The sequence below is a fragment of the Caretta caretta genome, chromosome 4 (assembly GCF_965140235.1).
Source record: "Caretta caretta isolate rCarCar2 chromosome 4, rCarCar1.hap1, whole genome shotgun sequence".
Classification (NCBI taxonomy): domain Eukaryota; kingdom Metazoa; phylum Chordata; order Testudines; family Cheloniidae; genus Caretta; species Caretta caretta.
Genome location: NC_134209.1, coordinates 70,835,541 through 70,859,249, shown reverse-complemented (window position 1 = coordinate 70,859,249; position 23,709 = coordinate 70,835,541). Strand labels below are relative to the sequence as shown.

Genomic DNA, 23,709 nt, shown 5'->3' with positions numbered 1-23,709 from the left:
AGAGGAGGGACACCACAGTCCAAGTTCCTGTGCCAGTGAATAATTATTTATAGAAAGTGAAAGAGCCCCCACTCCTCAATCCTGGTGCCATATAGCCTGGTGGTTAGAGCACACCTGAGAGAGGGGAAGACTTTGGTTCAACTCCTGCTCCAGAATGGGGATTGAAGCTGGGTCTCTCACATCCAGAAGTATCCCAAACATTAGGTAAAAGGGAATCTAGCTCTTCATTTCCTTTTATTAAACAAAAGGTGGAAAATACCTGAAATTGAGATGAAATGTTTCATTTTGGGTCAAATGAAGCATTTAGTTTGACCCAAAACCAAATTTTGCAGATTATTTTGATTTGCTGAATATTTTGAAAACTTTTTCGGTTCGACCTGAACTGATTTAAAAAATAAATAAATTCAGAGCTGCTAATGAACTGAAAAATAAGTTATTAAGCCAGCTCTACTTATGAACCCTAATCCTGCTGTCCTGAAAGCTAGTGACAGAACTCTCACTGATACCAGTGAGGGCAAGATTGGGTGCAGTATTACTGTAAGTTGAAAAGCAGCAAAGAAATCCAGCAACTGTTACACACAATCCCCCCTTCTAGTTTGCTAAATCACTGAACTTACATATTTAAACGTTTCAGTACAAAAGTTAAGTCATACATGTGACACGTACCTCATTTTGAGAGACGCCTCTCATTTTAGTCCCTAAGTTATCTACATGTTTGGTATCCCCCCCCACACTTTTATTATCGAAAATTACTTACATCAGAACTGTTGTAAGTAAGGTTATAGAAAGGAACGAATCCCATAGCACCTGCGTGAATAATTTTTGTGTTGTTCATTTTGGGGTCTTTGTCACACACGATCCTCCGTAACGGACCTTTGCAGATTGAGAGCTATCTGTGCAGTAACATCAGTTCTCTCATACATCAGATACTGTATATCCTTAGGTATAGATTTAGAGTCAGACTGTACCAGTAAACCATAACTCTAAATACAGCTGTGGTATATAGCCACAACTTCCGAGGAAAGCTCCAGGAGGTAGTGTGCTTTAATGAGAAACTATGTCTCCTGGAGTTTTTGTGGATAGCAGATGCCGTGCTACCACTTAAGCATGCAGCACATTTTCCCCTCTCTAGCCAGCCCATTTGTGGCTGGTGGTGGCGCTGCCTCCTCCCTTTTCCTTTTGTGGTTGCTTTTGCCTCTGGGTGCTAGTTAAAAAAGCAGCATGTATCCTCCAGAGACCACAGACTTGTGATTGTGGCTGGTCCCTGAGTGGGAGGGAAGCAGAAAGAGGGAGAAAAGCACATCAACCCTCCTCTCACATGAACCTGCACAATGCTCAGCCACAGTTTGGCTCTAAATAGTGAAACAAGTGATTAGAAGTAATACATTTGTGTAATATGGACAAGTTAATGATATTAGGAGAGCCTTAATTTTGTGGATTTCCTGTTTTTTCTGTGCTTAAAATGCAATGTTAAAGTTATAATTCTCTTTCCACCTGCAAACCTCCATTTTTTTAGGTGTGTTTGAGTTACTAGTGAACTAAAAACATCTTGAACTGCTGCAAGAATATAATGATTTTCATTCTCAAATAACACAAAAACAGGTGAAGGCATTTCCCACAGGAAACCTTCCAAAATTTTTCAGCTGTAGGTTGAGACCAGGCATGGAAAATGTCAATCTCAATGGTGAGTTTTTCAGAAAGAGAATATGAAAAACAGGAATTTTAATGAAAGGTCTAACATAGTCTTAAAGGTAACCAAGAAAGGGGAATAAAATTGTATGCCCTTTTTCTGCTTTTTAAAGATATGAGAATAAGGCCTGATACGTTTTAATGTTCTTGTTTCCTTTGTTCATCATTTACAATAAGAATGCAATGCAATAAGAAATTCTGTGTTTTGTTTTCCCTGGATTGGATGGAGGTTTGTTTATACCCACGGTGGTACACCTAGCAATACGTATGGTTATACAATGAGGCATTAAAATAAACTCAGCTGCATGTATGAAACTGAAACAATATCGAGTTTTTAAAAAGTGTGTATATGTTTTTAGTGTTGTACAGTTACACTCTGATCAAGCCTTATTGCTAATCAAGATACATAGTCCCATCCTTTTGTGTGCTCGCTTGCATTATTTACATGATGTCCAACAGTTTGGTGTTCTACTTCATCCAAAGAAACAGTGGTCCATACAGTTGCTAGAGGATACCTACCATAGTATTAGAAAATTTAATTGTAGGGATGCTGAGATAGAATCCTTCTCTATCTGCACTACTAATGTACTTATCACTGTAGTGCATAGGCAGCAGTTATAAAACTGAAAATCTTATGACTTCTGTGTAAAGGAGATACAGATTATTCTTTTAAAGTACATTAAAAAGTTTATTAAATTAAGAAACACATTCTTTCCACATCTTTATTTGTTTAGTTCCAATTTAATTGGTTTTGTCTTCCCTTTCTGTTTGAACACTTGTTCCTCTGAAAGATTGAAAAGACTAGCCCTTTTGCCTGTATTTTAAAAACAGTTTCAAAATCAAATCTATTCTGCAGAAATTGCATTTGCAGGGAGTCAAGGACAAAGCATTTTAACCACGATGCTTTTAAAGAAATCACTTCTAATTACACATGCAAGCACATCTGCTGAATATGAAGGTGTAGTTACATAACTGATTATGATGAAAATTGAGTTGTATGCTCAGAGATGATTACCCCTCTAGTCCACTCAGAATGGTCTGTTTTCTTATTTATGCAGATAAAATCGTAAATTCTTTGCTATTAAGCACAATCTTTTGAAAATTAGAAGTAAATGCAATTGACAGTTTTTACAAATGTAAATCTTAAGGAAGAAAGAGAATGAGCATCATATATGGTGCATGCTCTGACCTTATTGTCAGGGAACACTTGATACATAACATTATAAAGAACAATGTTGATTCTATCCATTTATTCAGGAATTTTAGAAATATGTGGTGTTTGCTTCATTGCATAAAATGGCTTGCAAGGTATATTGTTACCTGGTAGCACCTTTGACATACTGTGGGATAAATATGTACCCCAGACAATTCTTAAATCAGATAATTTTTAATAATCTGTGGCTTATCCCGCCACTGTTTGCTCAGGCCAAATTGCCATTCCTGAAATGAGGATTGCAATGGGAGCTTTATCTCAGAAAGGAGTAGAGGATTAAACCTCAAAATTATCAAATTCATAAGATATTGGTAAACATTATAAAACATATGTCGTTTACCTGATAAACTAAAATGGATCTAAACTGGGTGATTATATATGATACTTAGATGTGTTATTAAAAAGGAGTCATTTAGCTAATAAAATGCTATTACATAATGGAAATGTCTATGAAAGCCCTTCAAATAATATTGGCTATGTGTTGAGTGGTCAGTTTTTAATCAACACCAAAACTAGTTGGATCAGTTCAACATTTAAAACTTTCCCAATGCTTCTTGGTATTTAGATGTATTCTGATGAATGTGTGATGATACTGCTGAAACTCGAAATGGCTTTCCTACTATGTGTTGTGTATAGAGAGAGACTTAAGCTTGTTGTCTCTTTCTTGTGTTTTAGCAGATACATGTAACTGCTACCAATATTCTTCTCTTTTTTTTTTTAGTTAAAGCAGTTATTGTAATACGCAAAGTGCCCAGTTCGGCACTCCTTTCTCGGGCAAAATTCCCATTGAAGTTAAAGCTTTTGAAATTAGTGGCTAATTCTATTCCTTCCTTGCCCTACTACAGCATTACAACTTAAAAACTGCATAAACATATTTCAAAGAAAATAAAATCTGTGTTCAAGTCTTGAGAACCTATATATAACCTTTCAGTCTGGAACAACATTTTAGTGGAATCTTATATCCCAGCACGTTGGGGGCTATAATTGAAATCCTGTCAGATTCTTATGCAGTCTTACAATGTAAACAACAAAAATGCAGCTGTTCTACATAACATCATAGGTATTTGTTAAGCAGTAGAATCTCTTCTGTCAAGAAAGTAGTATTATTTATATTTGAAAAATGGTTCGAGAGGTTTATAGTTAGCTCCATGTTTTTACACAGATTGGATGTTGCTAGGGAAAAGAAAGTCTCCAGTTATGGTCATTTCAGCTCTGTAGCAGTATATCATGTTCATTGTTTGTTCCACAAGTAACAAAATTTCAGAATCATAACAATGTGACTTGTACCCAACTTTATTGCCATTCCATCAATCAGCACAACTGTAGTTAAAAGGTTATTTAAGCATTTGAGAGACATGAAGTTATGTGAGCAATATTTCTAGAATACAAAGGCAAAATGAACAACAGTGTTCTACTGTTGCTTGAAATATGTTTTAACAAATGTAATTTTCTTTCAACAATGGGCATGCTTAAATCAGTCTTCATTTCCTGGATAATCAACTGTCATGCTTGTCTCTGAACAGATAAAGGAGCATATTCATGTGGTTAGAAATAGCAGCCGTTTGTTCCCAGTCACTAGGGGTCTTTCTCAAAAATTACCACTGCCAGGGTAACCTTAAAGAAATTCTACTGCATCAAAACAAGAAGGGTTGCATGTCATCCATTATACTGGGTGATGACAATAGTAGAGCCTCTCTTCACTTGTGTCTAATGGATATGCTTCAGGGTCAGGAAAAGGAGGCACTGGCTCTTCAACAACAGTGGTTAGCACAAGGACAGAGAGGAATGAGGTAGACCAGCCGTTACATGCCCCTATCTCATGACCCACCCTTCTAAAAATATTTCAGAATGGACCTTCCCCTAAAAAAGATTTTACAGTCTAACTCCTTAAAATGAACTACTTAGGTTGGAGAGTGAAATGTCTGCATTTTTCCTTAGCAGTCAAGAACACAGATTGGGTCAAGTGGTTTAAAATTAATCCCCATAATACTTTGCTGTTTTTAAACTCCTCCCACCTTTGCCCCCTTTCCCATATTTTTCCTTCCTTCTCCTCCCCCCGCCCCCAAAAAGAAAACCCGACAGCACCAAATGGGTGGGGGATAAGGATTCCATTTTCAACCTAATCTCCACCTGTGGACTAAACTCCTTTAACTTTGTTTGTGGGTTCAGGATTCAATTTATTGTAAGAATACTGCAAATAAGTAATTTTTCATTACTTTACTTAATTTTCCTCATACATTTAAACTAAGGTTCCTCACAACAGTGTCATGACATTGTCAGTGCCAGGCTATAGAGACAACATGACTGTGAAAAAATATGGAAAAATGAAAGCCTCAGTGAGAAAATTTACAGATGTTGATGGATTTATTTACTGTATCTCAGGAATTCAGTACAAGTCTATAGAGTCAACAGACCAAAGATCGAATGCAGTTTTTTTGAGCTTGCTACTGCACTGTAGTGCAAATCCCAAGTGCAGAACTCTGCCTGAGTAACTGGACTGCACTCTGGACAGTTTTGTGAAGGCCAAAAAATTTTTCTCAATAAACGAGGCACACAGTGGTGCATGCAGAAATATACGTCTAAGTTGCACCCATGGTTCCTGTGGCATCATGCATAAATTCAGAATTGCTAAACATAGCTTGCCCTTTGTTCATGCCAGTATCCAATTTTTGTGTGTGCAGTCTCTATAATTACTTACTCAACTTACATGTACACATTTTTGTGCATAACTCTTTGAAAATCAAACTCTGTATCCATAGATTGTCTTCTTCCATCCGTGTTGTAATGTACTGTCAAGGGCATGTGCAGAAATCTGTATATCCCATCATTCCACTGCCACACAATTGACTTCTTGCTACAGAACTGTGCTACAGAATCTCAGCTTTGTTAAAATGATGTTTTAGCCATTATGGCTGTAGAGAGAACCTTGAAAATGTGAACCAAAGCTAAACTGATACAGTAGTGCTTTCCTACATCTATAGGAAATCTAAAACAAAAGTGCTGAGAGGTGAATGACTGTGCATCTCAGTCACGGCTCTATGGCCTCCATGATTCTGCAGCTACAGAATTCATTTTTTTCCAAAATGGCACAAAATTCAATTTTTTTGCTATGGAATTTACCATATTGCCATTTTTCTGTAGTTCTGCCTTGCTCAGACTGGCCTGCAGCTGCTGCTTTCTCTTCAGCCTTCCCCACAAGGTCGAGTTAATAAGCAGTATATGCTCCCTGTATTGTTCCATGGAGCCAGTGCAAGAGTTTGGATTCTAGCCAGGGTGTGTGAGAGGCAGAAGTGTAAGCCAAGTGGAGAATAGCAGAGCAGCCCAGTCTTGAGGAGCTGGGGAGATGAGTTAGTGACGACAGCTGCAAAGCTCACCATCCCCTCTCCACCCCCTCCACCGCCAGATGCACAGGGACAAAAGGAGGGCCAAGGTCCAGGATGTGGAGTCAGGCTTCCGGGCAAGCTTAGCAAAAAAACTATGCTCAAAAGTAATTGTCTATTATTTGAAAATATTCACTGATGTAAAATTATGAGCCATAGTTGTGTGTATTTGTGTGGGAAATGGGAATGGATAGTATTTCATGTCGGTAGACTAAATTAATGTTGCCAGGGAAGTTAGGGAATGGAATACAGAGGTTGCTCCTGCAGAATTTGATCCCATTGTGCCTCTGAGTACCCAAGGGGGTATGTGTGTGTGTGTGTGCTGGATGGATTGTCAGCACTGCCTGAAAGTGTGTTTCCCTTTAGAAGCTAGTCTGTAGAGGAAATGGGCCCTAACGCTAATACAACTAGTGGAGATTCTCTTTTCGTTCAAGTGCTAGAGGCATTTGTTCTTGAAGAAAAAGGGCCTGACCTTTTATCTGTGAAGCCACAGAAAGTGTAATAGGTGATGACTGTGAAATCCTATGTGCCGAGACGTACAAGGGATTTACATGGATAATTCTTGTTAGAGTTAACAAGAGTTCTATACTTAAACCTCATGTTCCTTCATGGGAGAACAGATCCCTTTGTGTAGTGCAGTAGCTAGCACAGTGGAGCTGCATTAAAGATACTATTAACTCCCTAAACTCAATTTTCTGGCTTTTATAGGTGCCCTTTAAATAGTTACTTTTAACAAATGTTTTTGTTCAGTTTAATTGTAGATTGTTTTATATTCTAGCAATGCATTGAGGCATGTATTTGTTTAACTGTAACTGACTTTGATTTTTACTTTGTTCTGGTTTATTCAACAGGGTGGGCTAAGTGCCCAAGCTTTTGTTCGTATTGAGATAGAGGACATTAACGATAATCAACCTATTTTCGACCCAGCCAGCTATGTGACAAGCATCAGTAGTCATACGCACCCAGGAACAGAGATCATCAATGTCGTTGCCACAGACAGAGATTCGGGGATATATGGAGTTGTGACATATGAGCTTGTTCCAGGAGAGTTTTCTTCCCTTTTCACAGTGGATACTTCTTCAGGTACAGTATGTGTGTGTGACACAGAAATTATAAGACACACCATGTCACACTTTTTCTTTGAAACTTGGTTTCTTTGTTTAAAATCAAGTCATAAAATCAAAACTTACATCCTGTGGCATATGTGCAAGATACTTTCTTTGTTTTTTGTTTTTGTTTTTTGTGAGCAAATGTTAAATGACCTTTGCATCTACTGGAATAAATAGAGCTCTAGAATGTATGTCACAGAAAGTGGAATGAGAAGTAGCTGATGTCATTTCTCTAGCATTTTAAATTGGAAACTAGAGCATTTTGGCCATGCATTAGTTGTGCACTAATAATTACTTTATACAGTATGTTAATGCTTAGAACACTAAAGACTTATCCTAAGTGCTTTTTCTTGAGGGACAGTTAGTCTCTCTCCCTCCTCACCAACAAGGAACCTCTTCTTCTAGACGTTTGCTCCCTCCAGGACTTCTATCAAATAAGACCCTTCCTTATAACCTTCCAGAGTGTGCCACAACAAATTTCTCAGCATGCTGGCAGTCTCATGCTACCCACCAGTCTCTCTCACTTCTAGTTCTACCTCTCTGCTTGACTCCACTGTCAGCTTCATGAGTATCCTTTCGTGCTCCTTACTTCCTGACCTGACCTTCTCCCCAATTCTGACTTCTGGCTTGAGGGAGAGGTCTGGATCCCATACCTGGGCCCTGAGTCACACTAGGAGTGTAAGCCAAGGCAAGAAGGCATTCTTGATAGGGTCAAAGCAAGTCAGGATGAACTACTTCTAAGAGTCTTTAATGCACCTTGCCGTCACAGAAGTCGCTCTTTTACCACTGCCAAAAAGGCAGACCCTGATGGTTTTTTTGTAATCCTGGGAAATTCGGTGCCTATTGAATTAAATACCAGGGGCATAACCAATGCCTAAAGTATACCAGATGTTCAATATTTGGCTTTTAATATTTGGAAACTAAACCAGACTACAGTTCAATTTAAAATCTAGTATACATACACTACCAGGAATATAGCCTGATAGACAGTATTATTTCCTGATAGTCCGCCATTTAAGATTAATTAACTTTGACATAGGGGATTATTTCATATGTTTTAATAATTTTGCTCTGTGTGTGTGTGTGTGTGTGTGTGTGTGTGTGTGTATTAGCTGTTTGGCATGGAAATCATCATAAGGAAATACTCTGTTCTCTCAAAATGATGCCTATTTGCATCCTGTGACCTAACACCTAAAATATTCTGATGAACAGAAGAAACTAATCTTCTTAGGAAGTTGGCCCGCTTATCTTGGCTATTTCATAATTTACTTTTACCATGGACCTTAACTGCCTGTCAAATCAGTCCCTCTAGGGCATAACTGATGCCAAAAAATATATAGGTCAATCAATAATCAGGGAACTGGATCTCCACAATCATTTAACCGATTGTTTCAAAACTGCATCAGTGGCTTGTCAGAGAGAGCCCCGGTAGGTTACTCAAGAAGAACTGGCTTTACAGTATGCCTTTCTTTAAAGGGTTCTTCTCCCTTGAATTGTGGCCCTTTAGCCTCATTTTTCCAGTTTGGGTGATTTGTATAAGGTAAATGTCATCTTTAATCATGAGGAACACTTGAGACATCAGTATCTTGTGGAACTATCATGGTATTTTATCAAACAGAGATCAAATTAATAATGAAATAACCTGAGGTCATTATTGCTGGCACTTATAAATGAAAAACCATTTGGGTTGAAGACACTATTCCCAACCTTATAGCACTTGGATTCTGATTGCCTATAATCAAATCTCATGGGTAATTCATGAGATCTGGCTGTGTTTTATTTTAACCTATTAATATTAATGCTAATGTGTCCTTTTTGGTAAAGGGTACCCTTTTTCCTTTTTTTCATGTCTAGCTGCAGCAGTGTGTATAATTAATTAATGGTGAGCTGAAATTGTTTCTAAACTGTTGGTGATATCTAAGTGACAATAGCCCTTGTAACTGTTAGACTACTCCCCAGAAGTTCTGCAATCTCCCTGGGTTAAGTAGCTATGGAAGTTGATCAGTATGAAGAATTGGAAGCAAATTTTATGGCTTGTTCTGTGACAGCACAGAGACTGAGTTCCTCCTCTTCCTCATTTTCTAAGAGGCAGGAAGATGACCAGTTGCCATTTAGGATTTTCCCTTTCTGTAAGAATCTCTTCTCTGCTTCTGATATTGGGGGGATTCACTGAGAACACCAGGTTTCAGAGTAACAGCCGTGTTAGTCTGTATTCGCAAAAAGAAAAGGAGTACTTGTGGCACCTGAGAGACTAACCAATTTATTTGAGCATGAGCTTTCGTGAGCTACAGTGATGAAGTGAGCTGTAGCTCACGAAAGCTCATGCTCAAATAAATTGGTTAGTCTCTAAGGTGCCACAAGTACTCCTTTTCTTTTTGAGAACACCAGGTGTCCCTGCTGCTGTTCTCTCAAGAGATTGTAAGGAGACTTACTCCAGCTGTCATGTGGATTGCATTGGCCCAGTTTCATGGGGAGAAGATGATGTATAGAGACTATCAGAAATAGAAATTGTATAGTGAGAACAGGTGGGCTGCAAACTTCTATAATCTCTCCTCTCTCATGAGCTATTTGAAAACATACTCCAGGGAGGTCATTTTTGAAGCCTTCACTGTGGACTTTCCCTTGAAACCACCATCTGTGGATTGTACGTTATACAATATTGTGAATTTGTGCCATGGCAAGTCCCATCTCTTTTGCTATTTTCCACTTGCAAAGAAGGGATTAGGGAGATGACAATGTGGTATGGGTATGGTCATGGAGGTTGGAGTTAGAAGCTGCATGTGGATTTATTTTACAATTCAATTTCTTAATTTCTAAGCGATAACTGTAATTGTTGGAAATGTGTTCAGGGCTCAGGCAAGATAGTTAGTTAATTGAGTCTTTTTGACTTATTTTGTTAGTCCTTAAGTAGTTTGGCTTCCTTTGATATGTACATGGGACAGACAATGGTATTTTCAGTTTTAGGAAAAGACATTACAAAAAACGCATTTTTTACTAGCTGAGAATGATAGTAGTATAACAAAACTCATGTACCAGATGAAGCTATTCTCCAGGCCAAGTGAGATTTTTATTTTACAGTGTCCAGAATGTATGTTTTTGTGTATTGTTGTAGCTCAGCTCAGGGGCAGTCGCAAATTGCTGTATTCAGGATTTATAGCACTCACCAAAAAAAATAAAATTTTCTTTCCATTTTCTGAATAAAAAAAGAAACGGATAAGGGAATTAACAACAACAACAAAAAACCCAACAACAAAAACCTGCTTGTTGAATATCACTTCCTGCCAACTATGGCTTTGCCAAGGAAATTATATGACTGTATTACCAAAACTGTAAGTTTTGCACAGCAAGCGAACTGTGTTCACAGTAAGAAATCTTCATGATCTGTTGGTCGTAGCAGTTGGTCAGCAACAGGACATTTAAAAATAAACAACCACTTTTGACATCTAGATATTGAGGTTGGGCCTGATCCAAAACCTATTGAAGTCAATGGGAAAACTGCCATTTATTTCAGTGGGCTCTGGTTCAGGTTCATTGTGTGACTCTTTTAGATCAGTTCAATGGAAAAAAGAGCTTCTCATTGAACGGACGGACACAGATACATATTCCAGTACAAGGATTAGTGGAATTTTAAAAGACAGGATTAGTGGCATTTATGTGCTTTTTTATTTTTTAGATTCTCCATCATTTAGAATATTCTTTTAGAAACTTGTAAATTACATTTATTGTACTTCTCTGTATGTAGATATTAGGATTAGCCATTTTTCATTTGGCTGAAGGTGGATTGTTCCAAAAGTAAATAATTTGAAGATTGCATGTAGCTAGAAAACCATTTTGGTGTGTGATTGGTTCCTAGTTCTATGCTCTATGCCTATTTTATTACCATTTATTTCTATTGGTGGCGCAAAATCCACCTTGGTTCACTTTTATGTTTTACTTTCCTGGGTACCTGCATGATCCATGTTATATATGCCAGTGGTTCTCAAACTTATTTTTTTGCGGACCACTTAATGATCTTCCCAAATGTTATTTGTACCGTTAGCTAACTTATTGTGAAGCGCTTTGGATAAAAGCGCTATATAAAAAAAACAATAATAAACAACTTTTTTGTTTTACAAATAAAAGCACACAACTCATATTTTAATATCGGTAGTCTTCCCTTTCTAATGCGATGGATGTGCCCTTTCTCCCCCACTGCAGCAGCCCCCAAGCTGGGGCTGGGAAGGAGGGGGGTCTCTCCGTATCTCCCCCACTGTGGCAGCCCCTGAGCTGGGTCTGGGAAGGAGTGGGGTCTCGCCCCAGCAGCCGCAGCCCCGGAGCTGGAGAAAGTCGCCTCTTTCTCTGGCCACCGCAGCTCTGCATGATCCAAATCCCCCACCCCCTCTTCTCACCTCACCTTACATATGCGTCTTCTCCAGGGACAAGGCACCTAAGTAGTGGAGCCACGCCTAATTAGGGTGGCCCTTCGTTCTCCTGTACGCACCTTAGAGGGAACTATCTGCGGACCACCTGACTGGAGCTCGGACCACAGTTTGAGAACCTCTGATCTATGCTATCTGCTCTGTGAACAGCGTTGGTTAATTGCCTGGAGCAGAGCATACTGAAGAGCTATGCAGGCTAGTATGTTGTTTAAGCTATATTTATCTGTTTTCCCCATTAATGGTTAACAATACTTTACCTGAAGTTGTCATGCTGTCTGGAGTGACTCACTGCTGTGAGTGCCAATCTCAGGTCAGCCTGTCAGAAAACAGCACAGAGGCCCAAACTGGTGGTATGTTCTCCAATTAGATTTAATCAAGGCAGTAACAAATGTGCATTCCTGGATAACTATACCAACTTTATCATGAAGTCCAGACAGTCCCCTTAGGCTCTCCATCTTGCCATGCAGACAAACTGGACTTAGTGATAATGGTCACACAAACCAAAAATCACACCACATCAGATTGCTCCCAGTCCCAAGAGACTAGTCACTTACCCCAGATCAATTGGTATTCCTGATCTTACACCAAACGCAATGATGGCACCAAATTCTATAGTAAACTCTAACTATGGGTTTATTAACTAAGAAAAAGAAATGAGAGGTATTGAGAGGTTAAAGCAGGTAAAATACATTAACAGGTGAATCAAAGTTTGTAAATCCAAAATGATAGCAGAGATGAAGTAGTCTGCCAGTTTCCCAAAAGTCTTTTCAGTCCTACCCAGAATAACTCTGGGTTTTCTGTTCAGTTATTCCACCATGTTAGAATCCGAACAGTCCAGAGATAAAGGATCATTCCTTGAAATCCATTTTGTATCTTCTTCTTACAGATAACAATGTAAGAAATGTTTTTACTCACTCCGTGACCCCCTGCGTTGAAATTAGCATTTCCTGTTACAGTCCTTAAATCCTTTATTAGCATTTCACAAGATTTCTTTGAGTAATTTAGTTACAGGGTTATACATAAACGCAAATGTTTGTAATCACAAACTATGGGGTATTTTTCTAGTTTCCATGAGTTGAACACCTGAACTCATTCTCATTCTAACACGTACTTTAATCTAGGATTATCTAATTATGGGAGCATACATAATGTAAACATAATTTCTGGGGTATATGCAATGTAAATATAATGTAATAGTAAACAACAAGATATAAATAGGTGAAAACAATACAATTAACATCTCCTTTGATCTCTACTAACACAAGTGACTTGGCCTGAATATCTACAAATACATTTAACTCCTTTGATATTCACACACAAGTGAATTGACCTATGGCGTTGCCCTGAGCCAGGCTGTCAGCATCACGGAGGTATAGAATATTTATAGGCATGGTTGAACAAGAAATTAGAAGTTGTGGGCCTTAAGATGCAACTGGCATCATGACAGTCAACCTAGGCAGCAGTAACTCAAAAAAACTGACTGACTCCTCAATTTATCATCTTTTTATCACAACAGCAGCATTATTTCTGGGATAGCTGATGGAACACACACATTGTTTCTTCTTTGGTTGATTTTTATTTTTCACCCAAGGGCATAGAGTTCATCCTTTAGTCTTATAAATATCCTACCTGAGAGCTGTAGAAAGCCCTAGGATTATCACCTCAGTTTTTTCAAGATAGCCCTGATTTCAGGAGACTATCTCAAGTCTGCGAAATATGTTTTGAAAATTACTTTGGCCCAGTGTGACATCATCATGTTGAATTGCAGAACTTGGTCTGACCTCACATAAGTGCTCTCTCCTTGTTCTTGAGCACACACCTTCATTGTCTACTATGAAATGTCTGATCTGAATCATAGAGAGACAAGGTGGATGAAGTAATATATTTTATTGGACCAATATCTGTTGGTGAGGGAGACAAGCTTGTCTCCCTCACCAACAGAACTGGGTCCAATAAAAGATATTACCTCACTCCTCTTTTCTCTCGAATATCCTGGCACCGACATGGCTACAGCTACACTACATACATGACCTGGATTATGAAAGTTGAGTTAAAGCATGCAGTCAGCAATTTATTTATTCTTTTTTAGAGTGTTGTATTCTCAACCTGAGCTAATTTTCATTTTCTGGACCATTAAGTTTTATCAGAACTGCTTTCACTGGTCCTTGGGAGTCTTTGTTGATTTCAGTGGGCTTTGGCCCTTTAATTCGAAGGACTTATTTCTTCTACCTAATCCATTCAGAGAAGATATAGGTTAAAAACAGCAATCAAGTAGTATTACTAGTGCTGGTTGGGAATTTTTCAGCAAAATGACTTTTCAATGTGAAATGCACTTTCTGCAAAATTGGCATTTTTCATGTGAAATTTTTGAAGTAGCTTATTTTGGGTCAGTGTGACATATACTGCATCTGCCTAAGTCCATAGGTGTTGTAGTTCAGGTATTTCACTCCCGCATTCTCTTCTATGATTTGCGGTCCTTGGTTTTGACCACCTCTCTCATGGTGCACTGTGGTATCCTGTTTAACTGAGCCACATGATGAATCATGTGAGTAACATTGCTGTGGTGCATCATGGGAGATGTAGTCCAGCCAAGGAGCTAGTTCATAAGAAAGAATAAAGGCATGAAACATTTGAACTACAACTTCCATGAATTACTGCCGCTCCTTAGGCAATACAGTTTAATGTCAAACTGACTCAGAATGAAACATTTAGATTTGGTTCCACACACCAGAATAAAATGTTTCAATTGGAGAGTGTCAAAAAGTTTTGTTTCAATCAATAATGTTGAAGTGAAATATTTTGACATTTTTAATTGAAAATTTTTGATAAAAACATTTTTGGTAAAAAATTTTTTATCTCGACTTTTCATCCAAATTCAGAATGAAAACAAATGTTGGAATATCAGATGTTGCTGCGGGACATACATTCTAATTTTCACATAACCTTAATTATTACATAGTGTTTAATACGTACCAGATTGTAGACTACATCAAAGAAAAACTGGGGCGTGTACTTCTTTTAAAAAGAATAAAGCTTTTTATGACTGCTAATGATGTTTTCATACTATAATTTATTATAGGAAAGATTAGTCCGCTTAATTTTTAAACTACTCCTGGCATTTTTATATGGTATGCAATAAAATAAAATTGCTACACACATGAAGGGGTTCGCTTGAGTAAAGACAGATTTAAAATTAGGAATGATTTATTTTGGAACGTTCTAAGGCCACATTTTTTAGTACAACCCCTTCAATGCCTCTTTCCCCTATTTTGCATAAGTAATTGGTAGCATATGTAGAACACTGAAAATCATGGGACTGTGTGTGACAATGGGTTAGCATGATAAGCTTTCACCTCCGAAGACCTAAGTCTGTGTTAGGTCACAGCGGAAGAATGACTTCTCCTAGTCATTAGTGGATATTTATCTCCCTCACAACAGAATTTAATACAACTGAATTTGATTGGTAGTCTCAGCTATGGAGAAGACTAAGACTGGGAACAGTAAGGACCCAGGATTAGGCCACAGGAACAGATTGGGTTGGCAAAACAGCATGAAAAAAATATACACCGTGCCAGCACTCGTTGTACATGGTTCTGTTTGCATTCAAGATCAGTAAAATGCAATAGAATCAACCAAATATGGGGAGAAAAATTACTAAAGCCATGTGCTAAAGACCCTGTATTCTGATGGTAGGGTGATGTGTGCATTTGTAATGCAGTGTGTTGCAACACACTGCAAACTGTTTTACAAAATAGTTCACTGGATGTCACATCTATGAATTACAAGATTTTACCAGATGGCAGAAAGGGCACACCCCCACCCCATTCCACTGCCACTGCTGTTTGGTCTACAAGAAGCTGCTTACATGGCTTGACAGCAGCAAAAAGAGGAAAAAGTAGATCAAAAACTGCTTGTACAAAAAACATAAAAAATATGTGCACTTAACAAGCAGTAAAATACCATCACTCAACATGCTTCTCCCATAGATAATATACAGGCAACTAGAACATAATCCAACTACTACATAAACAACCAGCAAGTTTTGCTTTCTTCTCTCTTCCAGTCTGCTAATATTGGATTAATCTTCCTAATCAACGGGTGCGGAGATAGATCCAAATTTCACATTAACTATTGTGCTCTAGAGCCAATTTTATAGACCCAGAGAGCCCTGAAGAGTGTTTTCCAGTTTTTACCATTATGTGAATGGCTGACTGGCACCTTTCAGAAGCGAGGGCTCCCCAGGTGTGTCTGTCAGCTCTGGGAAAGGAGGGAGCACTAACCCATTGTGACTGAAAGCACCAAGTCACACCAAAGAATAAGTAGTAGCCTTTGGAAAATTCTTCCACTATACTGTTACAGATTAGCACAGTAGGCAGCAGAGCAGATCAGTCTGAGGCTCAAGATGACATGTGTAGTGCCCTCAATGAAGGGGAAGAGTAAAGAAGCCCACTCTCAGTGGGCTTCTCTGTCAGTGTCTGTCTCTGTGCCTAAAAAGATCCATCTCTTTGTAGAGTACCTTGAACAAAATATCGTCTCTGGTTACCATGGCAGTGAAGTTTTTGTCAGGTTGAGTGCTGAGAGCTATTTTAACATCCGCGAGCCTGCCAGCTCACAAAGATTGTTGATTAAACAGATTGTTGATTGACAAGATTGTTGATTAAACAGAGATGCTCTTGGAGAAATTCAATAAGTTAAATAGTCAGAAAGCGCTGTTTGAATTCTAATGTCTTGCTGACCAGGTGAAATGCTTTGGCAGTCCAGGAGCCATATAGGTTATCTCAAAAGGCTCTGCTGTTGTCTTTGAAAACACATATGATGGTTTCCTTGCCATGGAACTACGTATGAGCGCAGTGTGTCTCTCAGGGAGATTTGCAATTCATCGTTAGCCTGGATTCCAGCACACTCCATTGTCATGTGCTTAGAGTTTTTGGTTGCCTGTTCAAGCCTTGTTTAGAAGTGTTGTTGTCTAATTTTTTCCATACACAGAGAACAGCCTGAATTACTTCTATGTCAGATTAAGGGCATCAAAAGTATATCTCCATGAGACTGCATATTGTGTCTCTTCTGCAACATTTTGCATTGCTTTGCCTCCCAAAATGGCAGCTGTTCTTGCTGGCAGAGTCAGACTTCTTTAGAAATGTAAAGGTGCAGTATGGGGAAAACAGTAATAATCAGTTACATATTATTTATTAATTTATTTATTTGTATTGCTGTAGCACGTAGGAGCCCAAATCACAATCAGTGCCTCATTGTGCTAGTTACTAGCATACACATAATACAAAGACAGTCCCTGCCTCAAAGAACTTACAGTCTAATTATACAGCAAGAGACATCCAATGGACACTGACAGACAGAGAGGATTAGATAAGCCTGAGACGATACTGATCAGCATGATAAGCAGCCGTTTCAGCATTCCAGCTGCTTAAGTCTTGTCAAGTTGTTTTTTGTAGGCACCATGACAAAGGACAGTTTTATGGAGCTATATCGTCCATAGGAAGGAAAGTACACTTAAGCAGTCCATATATCCTCAGTATTGCCAAGCCAAAAATTCAGAAATCATGAGTTAGATGCCCCCAAATCATAAGATTAAAATAATTATATTATTGTGGTTTTTGGTCTATCTTTTGATTTTTGAATGCCGCCCACCCTGTGTGTGTGTGTGTGTGTGTGTTTATGAGAGAGAGAGAGAGAGAAGTATAGAAGTACCAGATTTCCCAGGTTTATAGAGTAAGATGATTTTGACCCCCAATGCAGGAGTTCTCCCTGGAAGACCCAACTGAGATCAGATTACACAATTTTGTCTAAAATCCGATTAATTTGGCCTGGTGACTTTAATGAGACAAATTAGCAACTTTTCCTGGTGGCTTTGCAGTCTCCAAAATGAACAACTGCCACTGTAAAGTAAACATGCAAATTCAGAGTTTGAACCAGCAATTGAAAATCTCTGCTAAATGATTATGATGTTATGAAGTATGAACATGTTGTGTGAGGGAATTTCAATACTTCCTGGAACGGTTACATTTAAATGCTAGTGTTTAGTTTTCATCACTTTTAAGTACTTGTACAAGTTTGTGGAAGAGAAAATTTTGGTGGAATTCGGAGAGTGTTTAATGAATAGGTGTCAGGAAGTGAGACATGGAGGGTCAGGCCTAATGGATGGAGCAGTGGCAGTCATGCCTATTGGTCGGTGCAGTGGCAGCCAAGCCAGGAACTGGTGTCAGTGGTCAGAGTCAGGAGTCAAAAGCAGGTTCAGAACAAAGCAATGGTGGGGTTGAGAGCCAGCCAGGAGCAAGGGCAAGGCTGGAGCAGGATTGGGAGCAAGGTTGCAGTTGGAGCAGGGGTGGAGCAGGCTAAGGCCTGTGGAATCTGTCACCCCTCAGGCAGGGAAGAGTGGCAAGCTGTGAAGTGACATTGGGCAGAGTGAGCTGCTGTTTCTTCGGTGAGGCTTATACACCTTCTCTGAGAGACAGCAGACCAGATCCTGGCTTGTGGATTGGCTGGAGCCTAGCACAGAAATGACTTACCTCACTTGTGGCTTAATCAGGTTCTAGTTCAGGGATGTCTTATAACACACACATGCCTCACAATAGGCTCAAAACCTAAATTCAGAAAGCTAACTGAAGCGTGAACAGATATACAGCCGGATGTTTTAAAGTTCCAGCCCTCTGGCACCAGATTGTGACTGGCCATTGTCCAGATGAACTGGGGATAGGAAAGATACAAGGAGGCATCCTTCCCTGGCCCCACATAGCCTAATAAAAGCTCAGCCAAATCCCAGTGCTCAAAGAAGTGCAGGAAATGCTTGCCCCAGAGGCATATGGCTCCCTAAATGGGTCAGAAAGTAGGCAGAGACCAAACTCCCTCTCCATCTAGTGCATCCCCATAAGTATAGCAGCATGTTCTAGGAGGCAGGAGGTACAGCTCCATATCACTCGTAATACAAATTTGTGCCTGAATGGTACAGTATTGCCCCCACTCTTGCCTTGCTTGAAAGGCTTACACACTGGAGTACTTTGTACCACCATAATGTTAATGTATTGTGTATTGACTAATAATATCTGGCTCACTAATATTTGTAACTCTGGAAGCTAAAATAATAATGTCATGTTTGAAGGAATAATCTGCCTGCTGGCTAGGCTATGAGTATTGTAGATGGGTATTACCTCCTTTTTTAGGTGTCCAAGTACTGGCCCCTTTTGGATGCAGAATGCCAGACTAGTCAGATCTGAATGACATATTCTCTATCCCTGGTTTCATATTTTGTAATTTTGAATGATTATCATAGCAAAATACATTTTGATACAGATTTCCATAAATTAAGCACCTATTGTGGCAAAACCTACAACTTTATACATCTAGATATTTTCCATATGTGTATTTGCTCTTTTGATAGAAAGTAAATGTAATTTTAGCACAAGAATCCAGGCAAAAGGGGCTATAGGAAGCTTTCTCCATATAGGGGTGTAGATGTAGGAAGGAAACTATTCACTTGAGATTGGTATGTAAGGGATTGTCTGGTACAACAGCAGCAGCAGACCACACAGATCTTTCAAACTTGTGATGAAATAGTCCTACCAATGGGCAAAGGGCCTCAGTGCCAAGCTTTATAAACCTAATTCTTTGAAGCTAGAGCTGTGTCTGTTATAGCAAATAGAATGTAAACAAAATTGTAAATTCCCCCAAGAAAGCTTTTATTTACTAAACTAGTTCTTTATAAACTGTATTTTGGAATGTGTTGTTATGGTTGCTATCAAGAAAATAGCTTCAATAAAACAGATGTGTTTTGAATACAGAAGAAATGATAAACCTGGAACCTAAATTTGATTTTCAAAGATTATAGAAGAAAAAAAATAGGCAATGCGTCAGATGAACTCGAAGTGAGGTAAAGGGCCATCCTCCTCTTCCACCTCTGCAACTATGCTCTTGATGTTAGACACAGGATCCCATCTTCTACAGGCTGTCTTCTCTCAAGGAATCTCCTCCTGTTTGCTTGTTCTGCACATTTTTACTAGCTAATTTCGCTACCATAGTAACTGGTCTGTCACACGTAAGAGCCAAAGCTGTACTTAAGCCTCAGTGCTGATAGGTTAAAACATACTCTGAATAGGTCATTGGAAATGAGCATTGACCTACATCGTATCAAGTAATGGGTTCAGCTGCCAGATTTGAAGGTGAATTTGGGTAATGAACTATACATACCATTTTTGCCATCTGCCTACTGTCTGAGTTGGGTGTCTGTTCTTGTCAATAGATCAGTCCAAGAATTCTCTGCAGAAATACTGCCTGGGTTAAAGCCACCATGGCAGTCAATTTCATGTGAAAGATTGCTACTAAATAGTCATTGGTCTTACTCTTCTCATGGTTATTTTCTTATTCTAAACTTACTTTTTAGTTTTGTGAGCAAAGGGGAAAAAGCAAGCTAACTGAATAATTAAGTATACTTATAAGCACAATAAAATATGTGGGTTCAGTTAGAGTAGCTCAATTTCTGTCTTTGCTTTTTCAGTGGATGACTACTGACAAACAAATACTTAGCTACCAATAGCTGACAGCATAAATGGTAATAGTTGTTGGGCAGAGACCAAGATTTTGTAGGAGCATTGATACTATAGTATTTCTTCTTTTTTTGCTAGTTTGTTTTTTTAAAAGGACATTCATTTTTCAAGAGAAAGAGGTTGCTAATTCCAAAAATATGGCAGTTTGCAGCTGTAGACAATGGCCAAATGTCTCAGGCTACATAGCCATGCGGGTGAGAGAGGCCCTCTTGGTGTCCTGTGCAGCTGTACTAGCCTTGCCCAGATTGTGGCTCTGGTGGGGATGGGAAAGGTGGAGAGCAGGGGTTGCATACCTAACATCCCCCACCCCATGAGGAAGTGGGCAAAGCTATGGCTTGGATTCCTTATTCCCTCCCAGTGCATCAGCCAGCAGAGGGAGTCAATGCTTTATGTTGAAAAGGGCTGTAGCAAAATACTTTCTCCTGGAGCAAGGGTGCTCCCTGGACCACACTGCCCTTACTCTTGGCTGACTTTAATTCATCTTTGTAGTCTGAGATTTTTAATATGAGCCCATGGAGAATTAGGATGACTGTCCAAAGCAGTCAGCAGGAGAAATATATAGAAATTCATTAACAAATCAGTGTATTTTTGGCAGACAGAATGTGCTCTTGGCTGGTGGCCTGCTTTGGAAATCTACCTCCATAGCATTCTGATGGCAGATTTGGTGTCCAAAAGGAATGGAACACAAAATCATGGTGAGGAATAAGACCCAAAGAATACCTTAAAGAGCATAATTATGTAGGCCTCTATTCTCCCATCTTTTCTCCTGTTGAGTAGTGCTTTACTCCACAGTAATTCCACTGAAACCAGTGAGATTACCTGTGGAGTAAGGTGCTGCTCAACAGGAGTAAGAACAGAAGTATCAGGCCCATAATGAATGGTATGTAATTGTCACAAGATTGGCCTGTCCCCAAGGGCTAGCTTCTACTATCCCTTATGTGAGTTCACATTGTGGGGGAGGAAGTAAGAAGCGTCACCCTAACTTATGTGGCCTTCGTAAAGACCTGATAGAATTGTAATGCCAGCACTGAGGGAAGCACAAGGACTTCTTGCTCATTAGTTCCCTTCGGTAGAGAGAAGAAGGATTTAGAGGGACAGAGAGTAGGTAGGGTCATGATTTTGCCCTCCCTCACTACCAACCTTCACAGTCATGTTGCATCTCTTAAATAGATAAAGCACTCTGGACTCTCCCCAGGCACAGGGAACTATGAGGAAAAATACCATCAGCACTCTTTACTGTCCCCGAAACAGAGCTGTGCCTACAAGGCACAAGCTAGCCCAAACGAGGCTCTGTAACGTTCCCCATTAATGTGTGCTCATTTGCTGAAAAGTCATTCTATACAAATGGTATCATGAAGATCCATATTTATTTTGTTCCTCTCTCAATTCTTTGACATTTATATGTAGAAATATGACCCCTCTAGCTGCCAGCCCTCCAGATTCCATCTAGGATATGACAGTCAAGTGGTTTTCTTTCCGGATTGTGTGTATTGTCACTAACAGTAGTTCTTCTTTGAGTGCTTGTTCACGTCCATTCCACGTTAGGTGTGCACACGCCGCGTGCACGAGCGTCGGAAACTTTTTCCCTTAGCGGCTCCCGTCGGGCCGGCGGCCCCCCGAAGTGTCGCCACTGCGCCGTGCATATATACCCCTGCCGGCCCGACCCCCTCCAGTTCCTTCTTACCATCCATGGTGGCATTGGAACAACCTCTCTCTCTCTTGTAGAAGAGCAGTCCCTTAGCCTTTAGAGTAGCTGTTATCAGTTAGTTTACATACAGATTGTGGACACTTAAGTCATTAGGTGCCTGGAGGCTGGGCCGCGGGGCATGCCGCAGGCCCACGGCTTCAAGGCTTGTGCCACGTGCTGCAAACCTATACCAGTTAGTGACCCCCACGACTCATGTCTACGTTGCGTGGGGGATGGACATCAAACTGAAAGGTGTAGGATTTGCAAGGCGTTTAAGCCAAGGACAAGGAAAGAAAGAGACTTTCGCCTAAAGCAACTGTTGATGGAGGCTGCATTGCAGCCGCCGGGCCCGGAGCGCCCGACGCCGGCTCAGGCTTCCTCAGTGCATAGTGCCCCGGAGCCGTTGAGAGACCCGGCACTGGCTAAGCACTGTAAACTGTTGGTCCCGGAGCGCCAGGCTAGGCCCCGGCACCGATCGTCCTCCCCGGTGCGGCCCCAGGCACAGCCTAAAGGAAGGCCTGGTCGTTCCCCGCACAGGAGGCTGCCGCCTCCCAAGGCCCCGAGCGCCGACAAGAGTGGGAAGGCCGCAGTACTGGCGCTGACACAGGCGGTCCCGGTAGCACAAGCCCCACCGAGCCCAGAGCTAAGTGAGCTCAGTGCGGATCAGCCCTCTACGCCTGGCACCTTTGAGGCTGCAAAGGACCTCATCGAGCTGTCGGCGGTGAGCCTCCTCCCATATGGGGAGAACCCTCCGGCGCCCATGCCTCGGGTGCCGTCGAGGGGTATACTGGCAATGGTGTGCCTCTCGAAGACACCGTCCCGGCACCGCTCCCGGAGTTGGTCCCAGTCGAGCTCCGACTCCACGGACTCACACTTGCCAGTGGCCTAGAAGGAGGTTGTGGCACCGGCTGCGGGTCGACACGAAGAAGCACCAAGAAGGGCATGCCGCTCTCCGGCACCGCCCAGAGACCGGCACCAGGAGGAGTTGAGACTTCCCTCACCAGAGGTCTCCCGCAGACGGTCCCGGTCCAGGGAAAGCTGGCACTGGTCCTGGTCCTGGGGATACCGGTACCACTCCCGGTCCCGCTCAGCCAGGAGCCGCTCCTTCTCCCGCCGGTGCCGATCGTTGGCATGGCCATGGCCTTCGCGATTGGTGTCGTCGCAGTGCGGCGCCGGCTCCAGCCGCTATAGCTACCCGCACTGGGGCCCGGAAAGCAGGGACCCTCAAGGGAGCTGGCAACCTCAATGGGGGCCGTCAGGCCATTGGCCTTTCTGGACCTCCTGGGCCTATCAGGAGTTCCAAGGGGCCCCGTCCAGGGCAAGTTACTCAGTGCAGCGGTCCCGGTCTCCGCACCGATGCCAGACAGTGCTGGAGACCAGAGAGTCTGGCTCCGAGCCCGGTGCCGTCCCATGGACTCCCATCCCGGCCTGAGCTAGAGGCCCCTACCATGGGAGATGGGGAGCAGGAGGACCAACCAGAGGGGGTGGAGCAGCAGCTAACCTCCTTGTCTTCCCCCGATGAGGCGGTGGTGGGTACAGAGGTGTCCAGCCCTCCGCCAATAGACCATAGAGCCCACCAGGAACTACTGCGCAGAGTTGCCCAAAATTTGGGGTTGCAGGCCGAGGAGATGGTTGAGCAGGAGGACCCCATGGTGGAC

The 23,709-nt window shown here is 41.0% G+C and overlaps 1 protein-coding gene across 1 annotated transcript in view; it reads left to right on the top strand.

The window, feature by feature from the left end:
* Positions 1-23,709, top strand: part of DCHS2 (dachsous cadherin-related 2) — a 236,584-nt gene that overhangs the window by 123,352 nt on the left and 89,523 nt on the right. Inside the window, exon 3 of the mRNA XM_048847435.2 lies at positions 7,134-7,365. Coding sequence (XP_048703392.2) covers positions 7,134-7,365 — 232 coding nt within the window. The remainder of the gene's footprint in view (positions 1-7,133; positions 7,366-23,709) is intronic.